Below are 23,981 nucleotides of genomic sequence, written 5' to 3' on the forward strand. Positions count from 1 at the left end.
CCTAGAAGAACAAGATCTTCTTGTGCTTGGTGCTGGGCATTCGGCCCCGGGAGCGTAACCTGCGCACAGCCTCCCTCAGATGCTTGGGTTGGAGCGGGGGTGCCTCCCCCCACTTCTCACACACGTCCAGGGCCTCTTCCACGACCTCCCCGACGAAGACCTTGGCCGCTCCGGACATGGCAATGACGACGTTCTGGCCCACCGCCGAGCCAGCCACGCTCTGGATCAGACGTTTCATGGTTGCCCTGGGGAAGGCTGACCTGCGATACACTTCGTAACGGTCCAGCTGCTCCTGGCTCATGGAAGCCACGAGGGTTCGCATCTTCTGAGTCTGGTCTTCATCCAGTTGGGAATCTCAGGAGCAAATAAATGGGGATATTACAGTTTTTCCATGTGGTTCTGTTGTTAAATAATCTGACTAGGAATCATTAGTTTTTGGCTTCAATCCGTGGTCTCAACCTGTGTTTTAAAGACCTGGCCCTGCTATGAGCTGTGTTGTATGTCTCATACTCTGCTCTTATCTGGCATTCTTGTGTCTCTGGCTTAGACTGGTTTTACAGCTGATATTAAATGCAAGCCTTGGAACCTCTGTAGACCGTCGATGTTGTCATATGGAAAACCAAAAAAAAAAAAAATCAACCTCTATGAAAAAATTTTAAAAGTGTAAAAAATTATTTAGAATATCTTGGGAAGATGATGTTGGTGGAACTGAACCAAAAGATCCAAGGGAAATCTTCCAGTTGGGACCTGGATTCATTTAATGTGTGAGTCATTCCTGAGGAGGTGAGGCAGGTATTGTATCCCTCCTCGATCTTGGAATGGTGCCTCTTTAATGATATATGGTGTTTCTGTTAGGTGGACTGTAGGGTGGGATCGCCTGAGAGCAGGAGTCCTTGGAGACTTGGCCCTTCAAGTTTTCATTCCATTAGATGTAGCTTTGATCCCCTGTTTCTGTGGCTGTGGTGTACTCCAGCGTCTGAAACTCCAATTAATCTCCTTGCCTGGGCAACTCCATATGGCACAGATGCATACCTAGAAAAGACAAAAAAAAAAAATAAAGAAGAAGAAGACTGGCCCACAGATGAGGTTCGTATCACAGGAGTGATACCTGTATGCCCAGACCCTTATCTTCCCATAAAAACTGGTTTTCTGTAAATATTTTTTCTGTAAATCTGGTTATCTGTAAACCTGTTGTTCCAACTACCATCCTTTGCAGCAAAAACCCATATATCCTAGCTCCCCCCTTGCCTCTTTGGAGCATTTTCTCAGGGCTTCCTAAGATACTGTCCCCAGGGCTTAAGTCCTAATTTCACCCTACATAAAAGTTATCTCTCAAATTTCAGTTTGTATTTTTTTGGTCTTTTTTTTTTGCCTTTTCTAGGACCACTCCCTTCACATATGGAGTTTCCCTGGCTAGGGTTCTAATCAGAGCTATAGCTGCCAGCCTATGCCAGAGCCACAGCAACGTGGGATCTGAGCCATTTCTGTGACCTACACCAGAGCTCATGGCAATGCCATATCTTTAACCCATTGAGCAGGGCCAGGTATTGAACCTGCAACCTCATGGTTCCTAGTCAGATTCGTTAACCACTGCATCATGATGGGAACTCCAGTTGTATTTTTTTATATTCAACATAATCTATACCTCAATAAATATGTTTGGAAAAATCTCCTCCAGACATTCTGTTGCTGAAACACAGCTTCTGTCCATGGGTGCCAAACAGGCAGAGATAGAGTTTGGGGCATAGGAGAAAAAAATACCCTTATTTCTTTGCTAGGCAAAGGAGGTCACAGCAGGCTAATGCCCTAAAGTCTGTGCAATCCTTTGGGAGAGAATAGGAAATGGATTTATAGTTTGGGAGTGGTGAATAGGGCCACACATAAGGATCAAGATAGATGTAAGCTTTCATTCTTATTCAAATCTGGTATTTAAGGGCCCTGGGACTGGTTCTGGTGTTCCTTCTTCTGGAATGAATAATGCTTCATGAAGAAGTTATCATCTTTCATTCATTGGGAGTTTTAGTTCGGCAGAAACTCAAAGATATGAACAGAAAACAGGACCCTGGCCCAAAGCCCCAAGACCACAGTATTGTTTCTTCACTGCTCCTCCCTCGACCATGCATCCCCTCCATTCTCTTATTAGCAGCTGTTTGAACTTGCCATTTGAAACTTGGGGAAGTTCAAGGAGGCTGAATCAGGCCTTCTTGCTTTAGATGATAAATGGGGGAGAAAAACTTTTGTGCCCAGGAGCCCCACAATGTCCTCTCAGTTTCAATTCTGTTTTACTTAATCTGTGGTTCAATCTGGTCAGCTACAATTTTGAAATCTCTCCAGATAATTCCAACATGCCGTCAAGGTTGAGAATCACTGTTTTAAACCTGGGATTTTGAGTTTCCGTCATGACTCAGTGGTTGAAGAACTCAACTAGGAACCATGAGGTTGTGGGTTTGATCCCTGGCCTCGCTCAGTGGGTTGAGGATCTGGCCTTGCCATGAGCTGTGGTGTAGGTCACAGATGCAGCATGGATCTGGCATTGCTGTGGCTGTGACATAGGCCAGCAGTTACAGCTCTGATTGGACCCCTAGCCTGGAAACCTCCATGTGCCATGGGTGTGGACTTAAAAAAAAAGCAAAAAATATGAAATAAAAATAAACCTGGGTTTTCTCACCTCATCTTCATATAAATTAGGCTTTATTCTTCCAAAATTTAGATTGTTTATATCTGTTTACCATTTATATCATATATGTAACTAGCCTATCTCTGTCAGGTCAAATTACTTAATTTTTTGCTGTGCGGGCGGCAAGGTATTTAATTTTGATTTCTGTGAGATTAATGCCAATAAGACTGGTGAGGGCTGTCAGCAGCTTCCCTAGTGATGATGATGATCTTATCAATTTCTTTTCTCAGAGAAGGACATTTGATTGCCTTCAGTAGTGTAATTGCTCAAAAACACTTGTGAAATGGCTGAGAGAAACTTATGATTTCAAAGTTGAAAGCAGACACTTTCTATCTCAGTCTTTTAAACAAAGAACCTAACATTATGTCCTTTTTATTCTCCATTTTCCCTAATACCTTAAAAAAGTATCAAATTACATTTTAGTAAAATTCAGATTCTACATTGTTTCCCTACATTCTTTCCCTGATTCCTCCTGTTGTTGCAGAAAACACAAAAACCATGGCAGTGAAAGGAGACAAACAGCACTCAGAGATACGGAAAAGCAAGGTTTATTCAGCACCGGTGTGGGCTCAGAGGAGTCACCTCCAGAGTCTGAGCACCAGGTCTTTGTTCTCAGTAACGTTTATACATTACAAGGTTTTGATTTTCCCATGTGAGCATCCTGGAACTCCCCCCCATCCCCAAGCAGACAGTGTTCCTCCCTAAGAAACTGAGCAAGCAAGATTACAGAAGAGGAACTGATAAGCAATACTGGGTACCTGATTAGCAGAGCTGCTGGCTTGGACATAGGGCACACAGCTGTTACATTATTATAAGAAAGGTGGCATAGTGGGGAGCATATCTGGAAAGGCTTGCCGCTACATTTTTAGCCAAGGGGGGGTTGTTCTTTACTTAAAACTCTTATTTCATTCCCCCCTCTTGATATTCAGGGTGCATCTTCACCCTTTAGAGATTATCATAAGTCATTACATTTTGGTGGCCTCTGATAAGTAGCAGGTGGGAGGATGACCACCATTGAGTCTTTTGGGCAGTCAGATTATAAAAACTTAGGCCTAAACATGTTAGGCTTCCAACTGAAACATTGAACCATCCTCCCTGCCTCACAAGACAATTTCTCCCTATAATAGCAATTTTGCAGAGCCATACCCCATTGGTGAATTGGGGGTATGCAGTCTCATTATGAGGCTCTAATGGGTTCAGTTCTCTGGCTTGCCAAGGCCAGTGGTCTCCTGTGTTTTTTCCCCGACATACATAACAAGAGGAGACCTTGAGATTTTGTGCAATAGTTTCTGTCAGGGCTAAGAACAAGTTCTTAGTTGTCGCTGGAATGGGAGGTAGGGTGTTTTTTATCTCTTCATAAAAGGAATGAAAGACCCTGTGAGAGGCAACTTGGAGTGCAAACGTGATTCTCTGGAAATGTAGCACATCTCCTGGGTCAAGGCCTCTTTCATCAATGTGAATGTTTATTTTGAAACCTTCTTTTCATTTTGGCTCACTGGAATTGAAAATAGTGAAATTAACTGGGTTAGTTTTAGTTTTACAGTCTGGGGGGGCTGTAAATCTTTTGAAGGACAGCTATTTTGAAGGACAGCTGTTTTGTCTCCCTTATCCCAGGTTGCCCAGACTACACAGCTCCAGTAAGTTCATTCCTGGCAACCACTCCAGGTGGTACTCCAACACATATATTTATGCTGGAGTCTATATTCTCTTTCCCATGATGGGCTTTCACATGGTCTAGTAGAAGTCCATGACCCATTTATAGCTTCACAGGCATCAAAAATATTGATACTGGCAACTTGGGGGCTGATAATTTGGGTCTGATTAATTAGCTGCCCTGATTTATGACAGCACTGGACCTCTAACCATTCTTCAGTTGGTGAGTATCATGGATCAAAGCAAGTATATTGGTCCCCCCATTGACAGATAAAATAAGTGGTCCTGTTGTGAGTACAACTTTCTTGAATTTCTCCAGTACAGGAGAAATGATTGGAGTAAATCAAAGTCCATGTAGCCCCTTGATCTGATCGGGTCACTCGAATGCATGGGTCACATGAGGAAAATGGATCCTGGCAGAACTGAAGAGGACCAGATTAACAGCAACAGGCAGTAAACATACATGTTGGATATAAGATAACTGTACATAACAGTAAGAAAGTGTCTTGTGGAAGGTAAGCCAGTTTATTTTACCAGGCAGCCAATTCCTCAAGCTTTAGCCATCTGTTGACTGATCAGCTTCTGGTGTGGTCAGAGCAGTGCTTTGAGATCATCATCTCCTCCTCTGTATTGTCAGGCATGGAGGTCTCTCTGGATCGAGGGCAGTCTCCCACTCTCCATGGTCATCAGCTGGACCAGCTGGTTTAACTCTGGAATGTTGGATCCAAGCATCTACTCCTGTCACTTTAAGAGTAGTGGGGTGGTTAGAATTACAGTATAGGGGCTCTTCCATACCAGCCTCAAAGGCTCCTTTTTCCAGTCCTTTATCCACCCCTGGTCCCCTGGCTTGTGGGGCTATACTGTTATACCTAAGGACACAGGTATTCTGTGACCCATTTATGTATCTGAGAAATAGTGAGCCCCAGTCCTTGTAATTGTTTATGTAATTTCAAGTCTCTAAACTCCCTGGTGTTTCCTCTTAAACTGATCAGTGGAGGTGGCCTCCCATATAAGATTTTAAATGCTGAGAATCCTATTCCTGCTCAGGGTTGAACATCTCACTTTTAGGAGGGCCACTGGCAACATGTCTACCCAGGGCAGGCCAGTTTCATGACATAACTTTGCCAGTGTCTGTTTAAGGGTCCAGTTCCTGTGTTATACTTTCTCTGAACTTTGAGGGCAATAAGCAGAATGTAATTTCCATCGTATCTGTTAGGATTTTGCCACCTGTTGTATTGTCTCAGCCACAAATGCTGGTCTGTTATCTGACCCAATGGCCAGAGGCATTCCATATATGGGAATAATGTCTCTCAGGTGTGCCTTGGTCACTTCCCTTGACTTTTTAGTTTGAGTAGGGAAGGCTTCTACCCATCCTGAAAAAGTACAGATAAAAACTAGTAAGTATTTGTACCCCTTACTAGGGGTGACCTCAGTAAAATCCACTTCTATATCCTCAAATGGGGACAGTCCACAGTGTTGTGCCCCAGCTGGTACATTGGGCCCCTGGCAGGCATTATTCTGCAAACAGGTTATGCATCTTTGGGAGACAGAGGAGCAGATGTAGGAAGATGAGCAATGAGATAGTATTAACCCGGTAGGGTCTCTAAGGCGGTTTTTCCCATGTGGGTTAGCTCATGTTGTTGATGGACTAGTTTGTAGGCCAGCTGTTCTGGAACATAAACTCGGTGGTCCCATGTTACACATCATCCCATCTTAGTTTTAGTTCCTCCATCCTCCCTTATCAATTTTTCTTTCTCTGGAGAATATCTGGGGACATCTGGCACTTCTGGTGCCAACAAGACCTTAGGTTTGTCAGGCTGTTGTCCCCAGATTGCCTGTCTGGCAGCTGTATCAGCACTATGGTTTTTTTTTGTCACTGGGTTGTCTCCCTTTTGGTGGCCTTTACAGTGGATAAGTGCAACTTCTTTAGGTTTCTATACTGCCTCTAGAAGCTGTAAGATTTCAGCCTAGTTTTTAATCCCTTTTCCTTTAGCCATAAGGAGTCCTCTTTCCTTACATATGGCTCCATGAGCATGTAAAGGTTTACCATGAGTTGGTATAGATATTAACTCACTGGTCTTGGCTGAGCTCCAATGCTCTGATTAAGGCCCATAATTATGCTCTCTGTGCTGACCAGCCTTGAGGAAGCACCTCTGCTTTTATCACTTCTAAGTCAGATACCACAGCATATCCTGTCATCCTTTCTCCATCCTCCATAAAGCTGTTGCCATCAGTAAATAAAACCAGGTCAGGATTTTGAAGTGGTTTATCAGTCAAGTCAGGCCTGCTGGAAAACACCTCATCTAGAACCTCCAAGCAGTTATGGTCTGGGGACCCTGCTTCATCTGGCAGAAAAGTGGTTGGGTTCAGAGTTCATACAACCTCCAGTTTTACCCATGAATTTTCACATAGTAACCCCTGATATTGAGTCATTCATGCATGCATGAGCCAGTGGTGAACCCTAGTATCCATTAGTGTTACAACTGAGTGTAGGACTTTAACATTGAGGTTTTGTCCCAGAGTCAACTTGTCAGCCTCTCTCACCAACAAGGTGGTAGCTGCAGGGAGGCCATCTGGCCACAACTGAGTCAATTTGTTTAGACAGATATGTCACTGGCCTCTGGCAAGGCCCAAATTTTTGAGTTAAGACCCCCAAAACCATCCCATTTTTTTTCATGAATAAAAAGGTTAAATTCTCTGGTTATATCAGGAAGTCCCAAGGATGGACCCTCAGTGAGTTTGGTTTTGATGGTCTGAAATACTGTCTCCTGGCTTGGTCCCCATTCAAGGGGAGCCTTTTCTTGCCCTTTTAGAGCCTCATACAGAGGCCTGGCCAGGTCTGAAAACCCGGGGATGCATATCTGGCAGAATCCTGCTGCCCATAGGAACTCACAAACCTTCTGATGGGTGGTACTGCCTGCTTTCTTTTGGTCCCCAGCATTCGTTGGCCCTGCATGATGTTAAAGCCCAGATATTTGACTTGTTTCTTACATATTTGTGCTTTTTCTATGATATCCAATATGCTGCCTCCATTAGTAGGGAAAGGAGAGCTCTTTTTCCCTCTAGGCACTGAGCCTCCATGGTGCCAGCTAGCAAGAGGTCATCAATGTCCTGTAGCAAAATACAGCCCAGTTTTTGTCCAGGAAATTTGGCCAGGTCAGTGGCTAGGGCACTGCTAAAAGGAATGGGAGAGTTTTTTAATCCTTGTGGGAATCTAGTCCAGGTGAGCTGTTCCTTTATCCCTGTATGTGGATTTTCCCATTTAAAGGCAAACAAGGGCTGACTGGCAGGTGTCACACAGAGGCAGAAAAATGCATCTTTTAAGTCCAGGCAAGTAATCCACTCTGCAGTGGAGGGGATCAGCCCTAGCAGGGTATACGGGTTAGAGACAGATGGCTGTAATGTGGCTGTTGTTTCATTTATGGCTCTCAAGTCCTGAACTGGATGGTAGTCTTGTGTTCCTGGTTTTTTTATGGGCAGTAAAGGAGTGTTCCAAGGGGACTGACATTTTATTAACAGTCCATGCTGAAGCAGCCTATCCAGGTAACCTGGATTCCCAGTCGAGCTTCTCTGGGAATTGAGTATTGCTGGAGTTTTACTGGTTGAGCCCTGGGTTTTAAATCAATCAAGATAGGAGCGTGGTGTTTTGCCAGTCCTAGTGGGTTTCCTTCAGCCCAAACCAATGGGTGTTTAGTCACTAGTTCTGGGAGAATGGTCCCCATTTTTGAAGGGGAAGAGTACAAGTACCATTCCTCTTCCCTTTTTGCAGCAAGAGCCATGATTAAGGAAGAGGGGGATTCTGTCAATTTGAGTTGGGCTGATCCATCAGTAGAAATGGAAATTTGTGCCCCCATTTTAGCCAACAGGTCTCTTCCCATTAGGGGGACTGGGCAATCAGACAGGTAAAGAAATTTATGTACTACTTAATGGCCTCCTAATTGACATCTTTGAGGACCACAGAAGGGCCTCTGGGTTTGGTTACCTGTGGCCCCAATAATGGTGTTTTTTTCCCATGAGAGGGGAGGTTGCACGACCACAGGAAGTTCGGCACCTGTGTCTACCATAAAGTCTATGGGGTGGCCCCCTACTTGAATTCTAACCATAGGCTCTCAGGGGCCCAGTTGGAGAGAGTCTGGTCCCCCCTAATCAGACTCAGCTAGGCTGATCAGGTTGGTGCTGAATGGCTTGGATTGGTACTGGCTAGGTGGGGCCTTGGTCTTTTTCTCAGGATGGTTGGGGTATTCATTTTTCCAATGTCCCTTTTCTTTGCAGTAAGTACATTGGTCATGTTACAGGGGATTCCTTTTCCCTGGCCTTGGGCCTTATCCCCTACAGGGTGGTCCCACTGGGGACACTGGTTTTGACAGGGTGACCACAAGAAGTGTCACTTTTTGTTTCATTCTCTTTTCTTTATCATGGCGGTCCACCTGGTCTTGGTTAATAAAAACCTCGTTGGCTATTTCCAACAGTTCAGTAGCATTCTTTCCTGCAAATCCTTTTAATTTCTGTACCTTTTTATGGATATCTGATTGGGCTTGTCCCACAAAGGCAACATTTATCATCTGTTGTTTTTCAGGGGCCTCGAGATCAAAAGGGGTGTACATTTGGAAAGCCTCACATAGTCTCTCATAGAATTTGGATGGGCTTTCATTCGGCTCTTGTAGTATCTCACTGATCTTAGCTACATTAGTAGGACTTTTAGCCCCAGGTTTTGTCCCCTGTAGGAAGGCCTGCTGGTACCTCTCTAGGTTACATTTCCCTTCTTCAGTGTCATAGTCCCAGTGGGGGTTTTCTTCTGGGAAAGCTAACCTTACCCAGTTTGCCAAGTCTGCTTGACCCCCTGCATTGGCCTGAAGCCATTTTGCAGCTTCTGTTACAATTCAGCCGTGCTCTTCAGTGTAAAACAGAGTAAAAATGAGTATATCCAGGTGGGACAGTGTGTCTGGAAAATGAATTCTAATAGATAAATCAGTGCCTGAGGCTTTTTAGAATATGAGGGAGTATGGTGTTTCCAGTTAAGGAGATCAGCAATGGAAAAGGTCTGGTAATAAAAAAACCTGTCCCCCCTCTTTTATGGTCCCATTGGGGGTGACTTGCTGTGGTCCCCATGTCTCCCATAAGGGCATTTGCAATGCTGGAGTGGCTGTTTTCTGGGCTGGCTGGAGATGCCTGTTCATTGGTTCTCGTGAATCTGGCTGTGGGGGTGATATTGCCTTGGGAACTTCAGGAGCAGGAGGAGAAGGAGGAGAAACAGCAGGAGGTGGGCTATATGGCATATGGGGACTTTTGGCTCACAGAGGTGGGGCTGGCAGCACATAATGAGGTGGCACAGGGGGTGAGTCCTCAGGTTCCCCTTGAAAAATAGGTGGCACATTTTCTCTAGACAAGGTTTTCTTCTTGGACAGGGCCACTAGCACCCTACACTGTCCCTGGCCTGTGGTGCAGAACCGAAAACATGGGGGCCTCAAATAGGCAATTTCCAACCATTGATCAACACATGGAAATTGGTCTGGGTGTCCAGGGTCTCCTGTTATAACATTATATACTGCTGCAACTGTGAACACATCTAAGGTCCCTTCTGGAGGCCAGCCAACACCAAAGGAGGGCCACTCTAGGGTACAGAGGGTACACAGTTTTACAGGACTCAGTTTAATACCTTAATCTCTAGAAAATTCTTTTTTAAAATTCTTAACCACACACTCTAAGACAGTGGGCTTGGAAGCAAATTTACCCATTGTGTGAACTCCCACCCTGTGATGGTGATGCAAGACAAACAGTGAGGACAAGGCCTCAGGTAACAATCACTCTGTCTGCCTGTCCACTACCCTGGAGGAGATATTTCAGGTGCCTCAGCATAGGTGGGACTGTATAAACCCCAACATCAGGATCCCTCCAAAGAGGGCCACCATAAGCTGTATGAGGGTTGCTGTAGAACTGCAGGTTAGGACTCACTCTGGCTCCGTAGTCTGAAGACGGTGGAGCATGGGCTCTCATTATCTCCAGTAACTCTCACACACACACACACCAGAATTTACAAACCTCCCAATCCCAAGAGAACAAATCCTGACCTGAGTGACCTTTTTGTCACTGAGAGGTGATCAGTCTCTCCTTCTGCCATATGGCGGGTCCTGACTCAGGCAGATGTCCCCGGGGCACTCACCAGTCTAATGCCCTGTCCTGGAACCTGTTTTCACTCTCCTTCTGAGTCTGTTCAGGAAGCGGTGTGAGCCAAGGCCAGCATGGCCCAAGTGAGTTTCTGGATCCAGCAAAATGGCCGGTGCACGCTATCCACCTGTCACTGGGCTGGTGACCATGGCCTCCCCCAGTTCCCTGACAATGGTGGCACAAGAGGCCATCTTGGTTGTTGGACTCCCGGCCAATGCACCAAAATGTTGCAGAAACAGCAAAAACCATGGCAGTGAAAGGAGACAAACAGCACTCAGAGATATGGAAAAGCAAGTTTTATTCAGCACCGGTGTGGGCTCAGAGGAGTCACCTCCAGAGTCTGAGCACCAGGTCTTTGTTCTCAGTAATGTTTATACATTGCAAGGTTTTGATTTTCCCATGTGAGCATCCCGGACATCTCCCCCCATCCCCAAGCAGACTTTTCCTCCCTAAGAAACTGAGCAAGCATGATTACAGAAGAGGAACTGATAAGCAATACTGGGCACATGATTAGCAGAGCTGCTGGCTTGGACATAGGGCACACAGCTGTTACATTATTACAAGAAGGGTGTCATAGTGGGGAGCACAGCTGGAAAGGCTTGCAGCTACCGTTTTAGCCAAGGGGGAGGTTGTTCTTTAGTTAAAACTTTTATTCCACTGTAATATAAGTTCTGTTCAAAACTTCATTATCAAAGGGTATGGTAGAAAAATGGCAGACTCAAAAACCCTAAGCTTTGATTTTTTTCACATAAACTTTTGGTAAAAGCATAAAGTGCAACAACTTTCTGAGAATTCTGGAATACAGTAACATTTTACAGCAAAAAATAAAACCCCAAGAAAAATAATCTTCAAAATATAAGGAAAATTATGTGGCATTTTTACACACCCTCATGCCAATAACTTCCCAGTACAGTGTCAGTCTCTGTCTCTAAATGCTTCCCAATTCTTTCCTTTGAACTGGAGGAGGAAGATTTTATTTGCAAATTATTGTATGCATCAATTCTAATCTTTATAGGGGACACCCTTTTGCTGATGTAAAATGTTTATCTCTGTTTTGGTTAACTGAGAACTCGAGTACAAAAATGATGTGCACTACTTATAAATGCTACACAATGACTACAAACAGATCCAAAGATGCCTATGGCAAGAAAGTTCAAGGTGAAGACATACAAAATACCATGTGAAGAATGGAGGAGAAGCTAGGGTGGGACTATTTGGGAAATCAAGACATTCAAAATTTTTGGTGCGTCCTCAAGAATTTAGATAGTGTGCACAAGCTCAGGCAAGATACATACTCCAAAAAGACTCAAGAACTGCTTAAGCTTTCAGCTTGGGCTGATTTTTAGGTTCAGAGATAGGCTAGGTAAGTGTTGAAGGAGCCCTCAGCAAAGCCAAAATATAAGTATTAGGAGGGTCCTTGGCATTCAAATGAATCTGTTCCAACATTACTTGAACATGAGCTAAAGCAAGAAAGAATTCAGTAATAAACAAAAGGTAATGTCTTTTAAAAAATAGTTTTGAAAATTCTCAAAACAGACAAATACAGCCTTCAATAATTAAAAAAAAAAAACTTTGGGGAAGGGGTGAACTCGATTTCCTTAGCTATGACATTATAATAGTCAAATGCCCAATTTTAAGCAAAAGAATCAGAGGCATACAAATTAATAGAAAAACATGGCTCCTCAAAGGAAGTGAATAAATGACAATATCCAACTTTGACAAAGCCCAAACCTCAGATTTACAAGTCAAATATTTTATTCTATTTTATTTTATTATTTTATTTTATTTATTGCTCTTTTTAGACCACAGCTGTGGTATATGGAGGTTCCCAGGCTAGGTGTCAAATCAGAGCTACATCTGCCAGCCTACACCACAGCCACAGCAACACAGGATCCAAGCCACATTTGCAACCTACACCAGAGCTCCTGGCAATGCTGGATCCTTAACCCAATAAGTGAGGCCAGAGATCAAACCTGAAACCTCGTGGTTCTTAGTTGGATTTGTTTCCACTGTGCCATGAATGGGAACTCCAAGGCAAATATTTTAAAACCATTGTTTTACATATATTCAAAAGACTAAAGGAGAACAAGGAAAAAGAACTAAAAGGAATCAAGAAAACAATATAAATGAGAATATCAACAAAGAAGATAGAAATTGTTTTTAAAAAGACCCAAATTCTGGAGCTGAAAAATACAATAACTGAACTTAAAAAAAAATGAAAAGAAATACCTTTTTTTGGAGTTCCCGTCATGGCACAGTGGTTAATGAATCTGACTAGGAACAATGAGGTTGCGGGTTTTGTCCCTGCCCTTGCTCAGTGGGTTAACGATCTGGCTTTGGTGTGAGCTATGGTGTAGGTTGCAGACACGGCTCAGATCCCGTGTTGCTATGGCTCTGGTGTAGGCCAGTGGCTACAGCTCCAATTCAACCCCTAGCCTGGGAACCTCCATAAGAAATAGCAAAGACAAAAAAAAAAAAAAAAAAAAAAGAGAAATATATATTTTTAAAAACCTAGCAGATTTCAGCAGGCAGAAGTTTAAAGAATTGGCCAACTTGAAGATAGGACAATTGGAATTATTTAGCTTGAGGGATAGAAAGAAAATACAATGAAGAAAAGGTGGATAAAGTGGATAAAGTAGGAGGACATAGAAATTAAACTTCCATCATGAACACATCAAAATATATCTACATATTGGACAATTCTCACTAAAAACTAATTGGAAACTATCAGAAAGACTGCTATACCATCAATGCAGTTAAAAAAAAAAAAGATCCATATGGCATTGGATAAGAACAGAAGAGAAATGATAAGGGTGAGACTTGTGCCCCTGAGAGGAGGAAGAGAAGAGAGATTACATGGGCAGAGATCCATCCTGGAGAGCGAGTGGTTTAAGCTACATATTGGGTGATCCAGGGGGTCAAACACCAGGAAGATAAGCCTGTCTGGTTGGAGGCCTGGTTGGATTAACAGGATTGTGGGAAGTTTGCACTCAGTTGTGAGGAATGCACACATGCTTGCTTATTCCTGAAACAAGACAAAAAGGGTGGATTGAAACTGTACCAGTCACTGTTCAGTTTTTCATGACCACTCCAGCACACATGTAGCCTGAGCCAGCAACCACTTTGACCCCTTGCTTTGCAATGCAACACCACTCCAGGGGAAGTGCTACTTCAGCTGAAGAGAGAGATCGGCTGTCAGGGAAACATGTGGCTCAGAAATGTAGCACCATCTGAGCAGGGCAGGGGCAGCCATTATTAGTGCTTACACAGGTACCACATCAGAAATAATATTGGTGTCTGAGTGGAGCTGGATCACCACAGCCAGAGCCTTGACCCATGACAAGAACCTGAAGAAGCCTCTCTTGCTCCAACACTGCTCATCTCTGGAGTGAGGTTGCCAGTTTTATGTGGGAAGAGAGAATACTCTTAAAAGAGAAGGGAGCCAGCTTGGACTTGACATTAGGGCTTATGTTCAAACAATTTGGGACACAACTCTATACCACAAAAGGTTGTGACAGCCACCAAGCAGAGGCAACACACTGGCTCACATTTGGACTCTGTACCTAGATGCTGCATTCTTAGCTACACTGTTAAGTTGATAGCTGGCTACATTCACTGGGGAAAGTAATGAATTAAGTGTGAGAGAGACGGGTCCATCTATCCCACCAAAACCACAAGGCATAGGAGTTCCCTTCATATCTCAGTGCTTAACAAATCCTACTAGGATCCATGAGGTTGTGAGTTTGATCCCTGGCCTTGCTCAGTGGGTTAAGGATCTGCATTGCTCTGAGCTGTGGTGTAGGTTACAGACATGGCTTGGATCTGGCATAGCTGTAGCTGTGGTGTAGGCCAGTGGCTACAGCTCTAACTAGACTCCTAGCCTGGGATCCTCCATATGCTGCAGGTGTGGCCCTAAAAAGAAAAAAAAAAAACTAGGCACATACAGACTGCATAGGGACACTCCCACAAAATAACACCACTTCAAGCTCACAACAGGTAACTTGCACCTACTTTCATAGAGACAGAGAACATTAAGGAAATTGATAAGGCAGAGGAATGTCTTTCAATGAAAAAAGCAAGGGAAAACCACTGAAAAATCAATTAATTAAATAGATTTCATTAAATATTTAACTAAATAATTAAAGAGATAAACAATAGATTAAACAATTACCAAAATAAAGAGTTAGGTTTGCTGAGGGAGGAATGTGTTAGGCCAAGTTGATAAAGCAAGAAAGACTTATTAAGACATCCAAAGCAGATGGGCTGAGCTCAATATGATACCATCAGTAACTATGGGAAGATGCTAGGCTTATAAATGATCTGTGGCAGGAGTTTATTGTGGGAACAGAGAAGAAGGAGGAGTGGAGGGTCAGGGAGAGGGAGGGGGTCGAGTCCCAAGGCATTTAATCCCTGTAAGTGTTAATCTACAGTTGTTTTTCACAGGCCACTATTTCTTGCTGCCCAACTTGAGCATCCATTTTCTGGGAAAAATGTGTAAATCTTGCAGCAGGCCATACTCATATCCACAGCAGGTCTCCAAGGTGAACAGCCACATTCGGCGGAGGGGGAAAAATCTGTCACCATCCTCCTGGGAGCCTATCAAAGAGTTTAAAGCTTTAGTAGTAAGAATGCTAACTGAATTAGAGAAAAAATTAAATGAGCATGGTGAGAATTTTAATAAAACTAGAAAATATAAAAAAGAACCAGTCAGAATTGAAGAATACAATAACCAAAATAAAAAATGTTAGAAAAAATTAACAGCAGACTAGATGGTAGAGAAGAATTAATAAATGATCTGGAGGATAGAATAATAGAAAACACCCAATCAAAAGAGAAAAAAATTAAAAAAATGAAATGAGAACATTTTAATGGATCTCAAAGACAACATCAAGCCTATCAACATTCCCTTTATAGGGGTCCCAGAAAGGGAAGACAGACAACAAGGTCAAAAATGTATTTAATCAAATTACGGCTGAAAACTTCCCAAATGTAAAGAAGGAAACAGATATCCAGGTACAGGAAGCACAGAGGATCCCAACAATATGAACCCAAACATATCCATATCAGGACATATCATAAATAAAATGGGCAGTTCCCATCATGACTCAGTGGTTAACCAATCCCACCAGGAACCATGAGGTTGTGGGTTCAATCCCTGGCCTCGAAAAGTGGGTTAAGGATCCAGCATTGCTGTGAGCTGTGGTGTAGGTCATAGATGCAGCTTGGATCCTGTGTTGCTGTGACTCTGGTGTAGGCCAGCAGGTACAGCTCTGATTAGACCCCTAGCCTCTATATGCAGCCCTAGAAATACACAAAAGAAAAAGACAAAAGAAAAATAAAAAAATACAATGGCACAAGTAAAGATAAAGGGAGAATTGTAAAAGCAATAAGAAAACAACCCCATACAAGGGAACCCCCATAAGAATGTCAGCTGATTTTTCTACAGAAATTTGGCAGGTCAGGAGTGGCATGATATGTTCAAAGAGCTGAGAGGGAAAAACCTGCAATGTAAGGTACCCTATACAGCAAGATTATACTTAGAGTAAAAAAGAGAGATAAAAAAGTTTCAGACAAGCAAAAACTAATCCAGTTCATCAATACTAAACCAACATTTAAGGAAATGCTAAAGAGTCTTCTCTTCATGAAAAATAAAAGTGTACAACAAGAAGCAACTATCTATAAGGAAGGAAAAACATCCACTAGTAGCCAAGTATATAGTAAAGGCTGAAGGATCAGCCAGTTAAATAAGATGCTACAAATATTAAAAGTCAAAAAAATTGTAAAATCAATAATAATTAAAATAATAAGTAAAGGGATGAACATGAAGTTGTCAAATATGACATCAAAAACACAAAGTATGGGGGAAGAGTGAAAAATGTTGATCTTTTAGAATGTGCTTGGATTTAAAGGACCACCTGTATCAAATAAACAGATACAGTCATGGGTCAACATATATGAATACCATAGCAACCACAAGAGAGGAAGGAACACAAATATACCACTAGAGAAAATTGTCAGAACAAAGAAATTAAAAGTATGAGAAAAGAATAGAGAAGAACTACAAAAACAACCAGGTAACAAGTAATAAAATGGCAGTAAGTACACACCTATCAATAATTACTTTAAATGTTAATGGACTAAATGCTCCAATAAAAAGACATAGGGTGGATGGTTGAATAAAAATGTGACCCATCTATATGCTGCTTTCAAGAGACTCACTTCAGAGCAAAAGACAGACTGAAAGGGTATGAAAAAAATATTTCATGCAAATGGAAATGAAAATAAAGCTGAGTAACAAAACTCATTTCAGACAAATTAGACTTTTAAATCAACTCCATAACAAAAGACAAAGAATGGTCATTATTTAATAATGAAAGCATTAATACAAGAGGGGAATATATAACATTTGTAAGATATATGCACCTAATATAGGAGCACCTAAATATTCAAAGCAAATATTAACAGACAGAAAGGGAAAATCTGACAATACAATAATAGCAGAGGATTTCAACATCCCACTTACATCAATGTGTTCATTTATCAAGACAAAACCAATAAGGAAACAGTTGTCTTAAATGACACCTTAGACCAGTTGATCTTAACAAATATCTACAGGACATTCCGTCTAAAAACAAGAAAGCACATTCTTTTCAAGTGCATACATACCACTCTCCAGGACGGATCACACCCTAAGACACAAAGCAAATGTAAGAGGATAGACATTATATCAAGGTTTTTTTATGATCCCAATGATATGAAAATAGAGGTCAATCACAGGAAGAAATATGGGAAAAACACATGAAAAGTAAACAACATGCTGCTAAAAAAACCAATGTGTCAATGAAGAAACAGGGGGGGTCTAAAAATACCTCAGGAAAATTAAAAATTAAAACACGACATTCCAAAATATTTGGGACACAGCAAAAGCAGTTCTAAGAGTGACGTTTATAGCAATACAGGCCTAACACAAGAAACAAGAAAAATCTGAACATTACCTACCATATAAAGGAATTAGGAAAAAAAAAACAAGCCCAAAGACAGATAAGAAAGAAACAAATAGGGAGTTCCCGTCCTGCCGCAGTGGTTAACGCATCCGACTAGGAACCATGAGGTTGCGGTTTCGGTTCCTGCCCTTGCTCAGTGGGTTAACGATCCGGCGTTGCCGTGAGCTGTGGTGTAAGTTGCAGACGCGGCTTGGATCCCGCGTTGCTGTGGCTCTGGCATAGGCCGGTGGCTACAGCTCCAATTCAACCCCTAGCCTGGGAACCTCCATATGCCGCGGGAGCCGCCCAAGAAATAGCAACAACAACAACAACAAAAAGACAAAAAATAAAAAATTAAGAAAACAAACAAATAATAATGAAGGGGAAATTAATGAAATAAAGACCACCCAAAATGAAAGAAAACTATTTTCTGAAAAAAAAAAATAAGATTTTAGGCAGCTCATTAGGAAAAAGTCCAAATATTTTTTGTTTGTTTTTTCACCTTTTCTAGGGCTGCTCCGGTGGCATATGGAGGTTCCCAGGCTAGGGGTCTAATTGGAGCTGTAGCTGAGAGCCTACGTCAGAGCCATAGCAACATGGGATCTGAGCCATGTCTGCAACCTACACCACAGCTCATGCCAAAGCCAGATCATTAACCCACTGAGCAAGGACAGTGACCGAACCCACAACCTCATGGTTCCTAGTCAGATTCGTTAACCACTGCACCACGATGGGAACTTAGTTGCAGACGCGGCTACACGATGGTGTAGGTTGTACACGTGGCTCAGATCCTGCATTGCTGTTGCTCTGGCATAGGCCGGTGGCTACAGCTCCAATTCAACCCCTAGCCTGGGAACTTCCATATGCCGTGGGAGCGGCCCAAGAAATAGCAACAACAACAACAACAACAACAACAACAAAGACAAAAAAGACAAAAAAAAAAGAGTCCAAAATTTTTTAAAAATTTGCAATTAATTTCTTAGAAATTGTGATTAGTGAAGCTCAACTTAACTATTTATCAAAGAAATGCAAATCCAAAACACAATATGAGATATCTCTTCACATCTGTCAGAATGGCTATCACAAAAAAGACCACAAATAAAAAATGTTGGTGAGGATGAAAAAGGAACATTTGTACACTGTTGGTAGGAGTGTAAGTTTGTAAAGCTGCTATGGAAAGCAGTATGAAGGTTCCTCAAAAAATTAAAAGAGGAAATAATGTATAATCCAGCAACTTCATTGCTGAGTATATATCCAAAGAAAATGAAAACACATGTTAGGAAAGACAAATGCACCATAGTGTTCATAGGAACATTAAGTACTATAGCCAAGATATGGAAACAACCTAAATGTCCATCAACAGATGAATGGATAAAGACATGATATGTATATACAATGGAATACCAGTCATCCACAAAAAAGAATGACATTTTCAATAATACGGGTGGACTTGGAACATCTTATGCCTGGTGAAATAAGTTATGCAGATAAAGACAAATGCTGTATGAGATCATTGATGCATGGAATTGAAAAAATAAAACAGTTATGAATATAACAAAACAGAAACATACAGTTATAAAGAACAACCTAGTGGTTACCAGTGGGGAGAGGGAAGAGAGGAGGAGCTAGATGGGGTAGAGGGTCAAGAGGTACAAACTGCAATATAAAATAAATAAGCTACAAGGATATATTGTATAGCACAGGGAATATAGCTAGTATTTTATAATAACTTTAAATGGAATATAATCTATAAAATTATTGAATCACTATGTTGTACACCTGAAAATCATATACTATAATAAATCAAATATATCTCAAATGTTAAAATGTTGCAAAATTTTTTATTATTTATTTATTTTGTCTTTTTGTCTTTTCTAGGGCCACACTCATGGCACATGGAGGTTCTCTTGCTAGGGGTCTAACTGGAGCTGTAGCCACTGGCCTACACCACAGCCACAGCAGCGCCAGATCCAAGTCACATATGTGACCTATAACACAGCTCATGACAATGCTGGATCCTTAACCCACTGAGCAAGGCCGGGGGTCAAACCTGTAACCTCATGGTTCCTGGTCAGATTCGTTAACCACTGAGCCACGATGGGAACTCCACAAAATTTTTTTTTTAAATTAAGTTAATAAAATGATGAATTTCATATTAGTTATATTTACCACAACAAAATAAATAAATAGATAAATGGGTACATAAATAAGATTCGAAAGAGGCAGTCAGTTAGCCAGATTTGACCTGAAAGCCAGACATGCTGAGCCCCAGTGATTTGTGTGATCACAAGCAAGTTGTCTAGTGTCTCTCTTCCTCAGAAAGTTGTACGAAGGTTAAAAGAGTTAATACTTAGCATTTAAGATAACACTTGGAATACATTAAATAGTCAATAAATGTTAGGTATTAATATTACTCTTATCATTATGGTTCTCAGTAAATTTTAGAACATTTGAGGATTTGAGGAAAGAGATGAATCTTGTCTTTTCACATGAACACATATGAAAGTTCCCTTAGATCACAAGCACAGAGGCAGTGGCTTAGCTAGAGTCCCTAGAATCCTCTGCCTCCTAGCTTCCTCCTTATGGCATCTTCAGTAGAGTTCAATGGCTAAGAATAGTAAGTTAGTTAGCTCAAGTGTTCTGAGCCTGAGAATGTACAGCTCTCAAGAAAATGCTGGAAGAACTGGAAATAAAAAGATGATGTTCTCATGAGAAAACAGGAGGGTCCCAGAGCAGCTCTGCCCAGTAACAATTTATCTAGAATCTCCAGTGCCAGGATTCTCTGAGAGTTCAGTCACCAGCTATTCCAAGGCCACAGCCAATAGGCATGCAGGATGGACATCTGATGACTTGGGTACAGCTGGCATGACAAAGCAGGCAACAGGGAATATAGAAATGTTATTCAGGAGAAACACCTAGCTGTTATTTGTGCTGTATTGGTTGTAATTTCTTTTCCTTTTTATTTTTATTTTTTTGCTTTCTTAGGGCTGCACTTGTGGCATATGGAAATTTCCAGGCTAGGGGTCTAATCAGAGCTGTAGCTACTGGCCCATGCCACAGCCACAGCAGTGCAAGTTCAGAGCCACATCTGCAACCTACACCACAGCTCAAGGCAATGCCAGATCCTTAACCCACTGAGCAAGGCCAGGGTTCAAGCCTGCAACCTCATGTTTCCCATTTGGTATTGTTTCTGCTGCACCATGGTGGGAACTCCTGTATTGGCTATATAATTTCTTTCTTTCTTTTTTTTTTTTTTTTGATTCTCTGGCATTTAGGGCCTTGATCTGTAGAGATACCCCACAAGGGACTAGCTAATTCCTAGAGATAGAAAACAACACCCTTCAATTGTACCTTTGATATAAAACCTAACAAATCCATTGACAATATTCCCAACTGTCTGCTTTAAAATACAGACACATAGCCAATATTCCCTCTTCCCTAAATCACCCCAAGGAAGGATATTAGACAACTAGGGATCATCCTTATAGCCTAAATCACACCAAATTATTCAAACTAGCCAACCTTTAGGTTACTTGGTGTACCTACACTTCCTCACCCATTCTGATGGCCATCTAGACCCTTGGAGAAGAGAAATTCACCAAGGCATCCTAAGAGTGCTGGACATAGGTAGCTGGCCACAAACCTAACAACTGGATTGATTTTTAGAAATTTTTCAAATGATTGAGACCAAGGAAGAGATACAGTTTGACTCATGAGCAAAAGCATGAGTTATCAAAGTAATTTGTATACACAGTCCTGGTCCAGCATCTTGACTTAGCTATCTACTTAGCTGCCATTTTTTTTTCTCTCTTCCTGAGCTGGTGATGTTGGTCTTAGAATAAGAAAAAAGGACTGCAATTCATTCAGGAGGAGGCCTCAAAACCTAGTCTCTATCAGAAAGAAAGGTGTAAGCAATTATGACCTTTTATATTAGCATTCCAAAGATTAGCAAACTTATAAATACTATTTATAGATTCTAGAAAACACATGCTTTTAAAAAAATGGAAAATGTCTTAATGGACACCAAGCATATATATTAATAATCCTAAATATTTTTAGCTCCACTGTAAATGGAAGTCTATGTTCAGTAATTAATATTCCAGTATCTTATTTGGAAATGACTTAGATTTTTAATGATTTTTCATCATTTAACTTAGTTTAGCAAAACTAAAGTTACCAACATCTGGAAAGACTATTTAGGCAGATACTTCCAAAATATAATTATTGAGTTTAATCTAAAAGCTTTTAATTCATTTATCTCTACTTTATTTACTTAAAAGTTTCATCATACCAAGTTATTTTTCTTGCTAACAAACTCATAACAAATAATAAGATCTTATTTGCTTTCTAATAAACCTAGGTGCCATAAAAGTATTATACGCAATGTTGATAACACCAAAAACATGCCCATAATAATTAAACTCAAGAAATAACCTCTTTAATACCTGATATTAATTCAATACTGAATATTTGTCAGATTATGTAACCCCAAAATTCATTCTGGCCTGTTTTTTTTATATTTCTGAGTGTTTATATAAATGCTTAATTTCCTATAATCCAATTCAATAAAGCTTTTACAAATTAACTTTGTGAATAACAAACATCTGCAACACACAGGTATACAAACACACAAATAGATACAAACAAACACACTATAATTTCTTTTTCTTAAGCATGCTTGAAACTATGGTTTTAATAGACATACATGAACTAGTCAATATAGACAGATTTATAATTCTATACAGTTAATGCGACATTCACAGGAACACTGTAAGCAGGGGTGGGGGGCCAGAGAGCAGGTGTGCAAAGTGGGAGGGCGTGGGGCCCTGGCCGCGCTCCAAGCTCTCCTGGCTGTACTCTTGCACAGCAGGCAGTGGGGAGGGGGCTCATCGCTGGGACAGGAGGCCACCTTCTAGCCCAGGAGCCAAGCAGAGGGCCTGGGCTGGCGCCGAAGGTTGGGGGATGGAGGCTCAGAGACAAACCCTCCACACCCTTCATCTTCCCCTGCAACACCACTTGCTGCTCCGTGGCCTTAAAATAGGACTCTGGGTTGGGGCTCTACTAGGCGCACAGGGGCATTGGTGTGACTCCATGGCGAGTCCCGGTCCCTTGGCTGGGAGCACAACGTCCGCTCCAACCTGGATCCGGATCAACCTAAGGTATGCTCGGCTGCGCCCAGCTCAGAGGGAGCGTTTAGGTTCACACCCAGCAGGGGTCAGGCTTGCCTGGGCTCTGTGGCACTCCAGTTCTCAGGCACTGCTGCTCATTCTGGGTCCATCTTGGTGGGAACACAGGCTGTGGGAGCAATACTTTCCAGTGAGGAGTCACCGCCCGCACCTCCTGCACCGCGACCATTCCATGGTGTCAGAGGGAGCAAACACATACCACCCACACAATCCTGAGGGGAATTGCAACTCATCTGTTTTTTTTTTTCCCCCTGGCACTTTTCTCCAACGTCTTTTTGCTTCATTTTATCTTGTTTTTTTGTAGGGCTGAGTGGGGTCCAGGAAAGCAAATACAAAACCAAGCAAGAGGTGGGGAGGTGGGGAGCAGGAGGACGTGGAGGCACCAGGTCCTCAGCGCCTGCCCCTGGATCAGTGCCCTGCCCACCACCAGCCCTCGTGGCCCAACTGGGCAGTCAGCTGTTGTACTGGCATGCCGTGATGCCAGAGGCCAGTCCCTGCAGGCTGCCTCTAGCTGAACTAGGAGTGCTGCTTGTATTTGAGAGGCAGGCTGGCTAGGCTGGAGTTGCACCTTTCCTGGTAGACACTGTAGGGCAAGGTGGGTGTGCCATAAGAGCAGAGGCTGCATGAAATGGCTGAGTTAAGCGGGGAGCCAGTAAGGTTGTTGATGGTGAGGCCCAAGTTGGGCATGCTGGGCACAGTGCTGGGGCCCATGCTTGAGGGCATGGTCATGGAGGAGATGCGTCTGTGTTTTAGTGAACTTTAATGGAAGCATATTGAGTAATAAGTCTGCTAATTACCAAAGAACAGGATAACATTTTACAAAACAGAATGATTATGACTCGAGTCATTCTTTACTGCATGATGAAACTATTCATGTGAATTATTTCTTCAAATGTTAGCTGATTTTTCTATATAATATTGTTGTATTAACTTCAAATAGCTTAAAATGAAAGGGTATTCCATGAATTAATTTTAAAAGATTACCATATATTTTTTTAGTGCATTGGACTTTTAATTGTGTATGTTAGGGAATTTTCAGCTCTATCAGTATTAAAGGAATAAAGTAGAATTTTAAATAGTATAGTTTGTAAAAGCATGAGTATCGCCCATGAACCAAAACTGTAACAGGGAACATGAGATCTGGATAAAATGCCTTTGCTTTGACACAGTCTTTCTTCTGTTGCATAGGGAGATCATAAGGACCAAAACCACTTCATTCTGCTCTCTGTTCCACCACATCTTTTTAGGAAAATCTCTCTAATCTTAGTGGTTGCAAAAGAATATGGTCAGGGCACTAGTGTCTTCCTGACAAGCCAT

General features: G+C 42.0%; 1 protein-coding gene across 1 annotated transcript; it reads right to left on the reverse strand.

The window, feature by feature from the left end:
- LOC125112977 (transcription initiation factor TFIID subunit 11-like) lies at positions 1–23,375 on the reverse strand. The gene is made up of 3 exons (XM_047755437.1): positions 23,233–23,375; positions 5,749–5,867; positions 1–354 (listed from the first exon to the last, which is right to left on the reverse strand). Exons 1-3 carry the CDS (start codon positions 23,373–23,375, stop codon positions 2–4), a joined length of 615 nt encoding a protein of 204 aa, XP_047611393.1. The 3' UTR covers position 1.
- Between the last annotated feature and the right edge of the window lie 606 nt (positions 23,376–23,981).

The sequence above is a fragment of the Phacochoerus africanus genome, chromosome 12, assembly GCF_016906955.1.
Source record: "Phacochoerus africanus isolate WHEZ1 chromosome 12, ROS_Pafr_v1, whole genome shotgun sequence".
Classification (NCBI taxonomy): domain Eukaryota; kingdom Metazoa; phylum Chordata; class Mammalia; order Artiodactyla; family Suidae; genus Phacochoerus; species Phacochoerus africanus.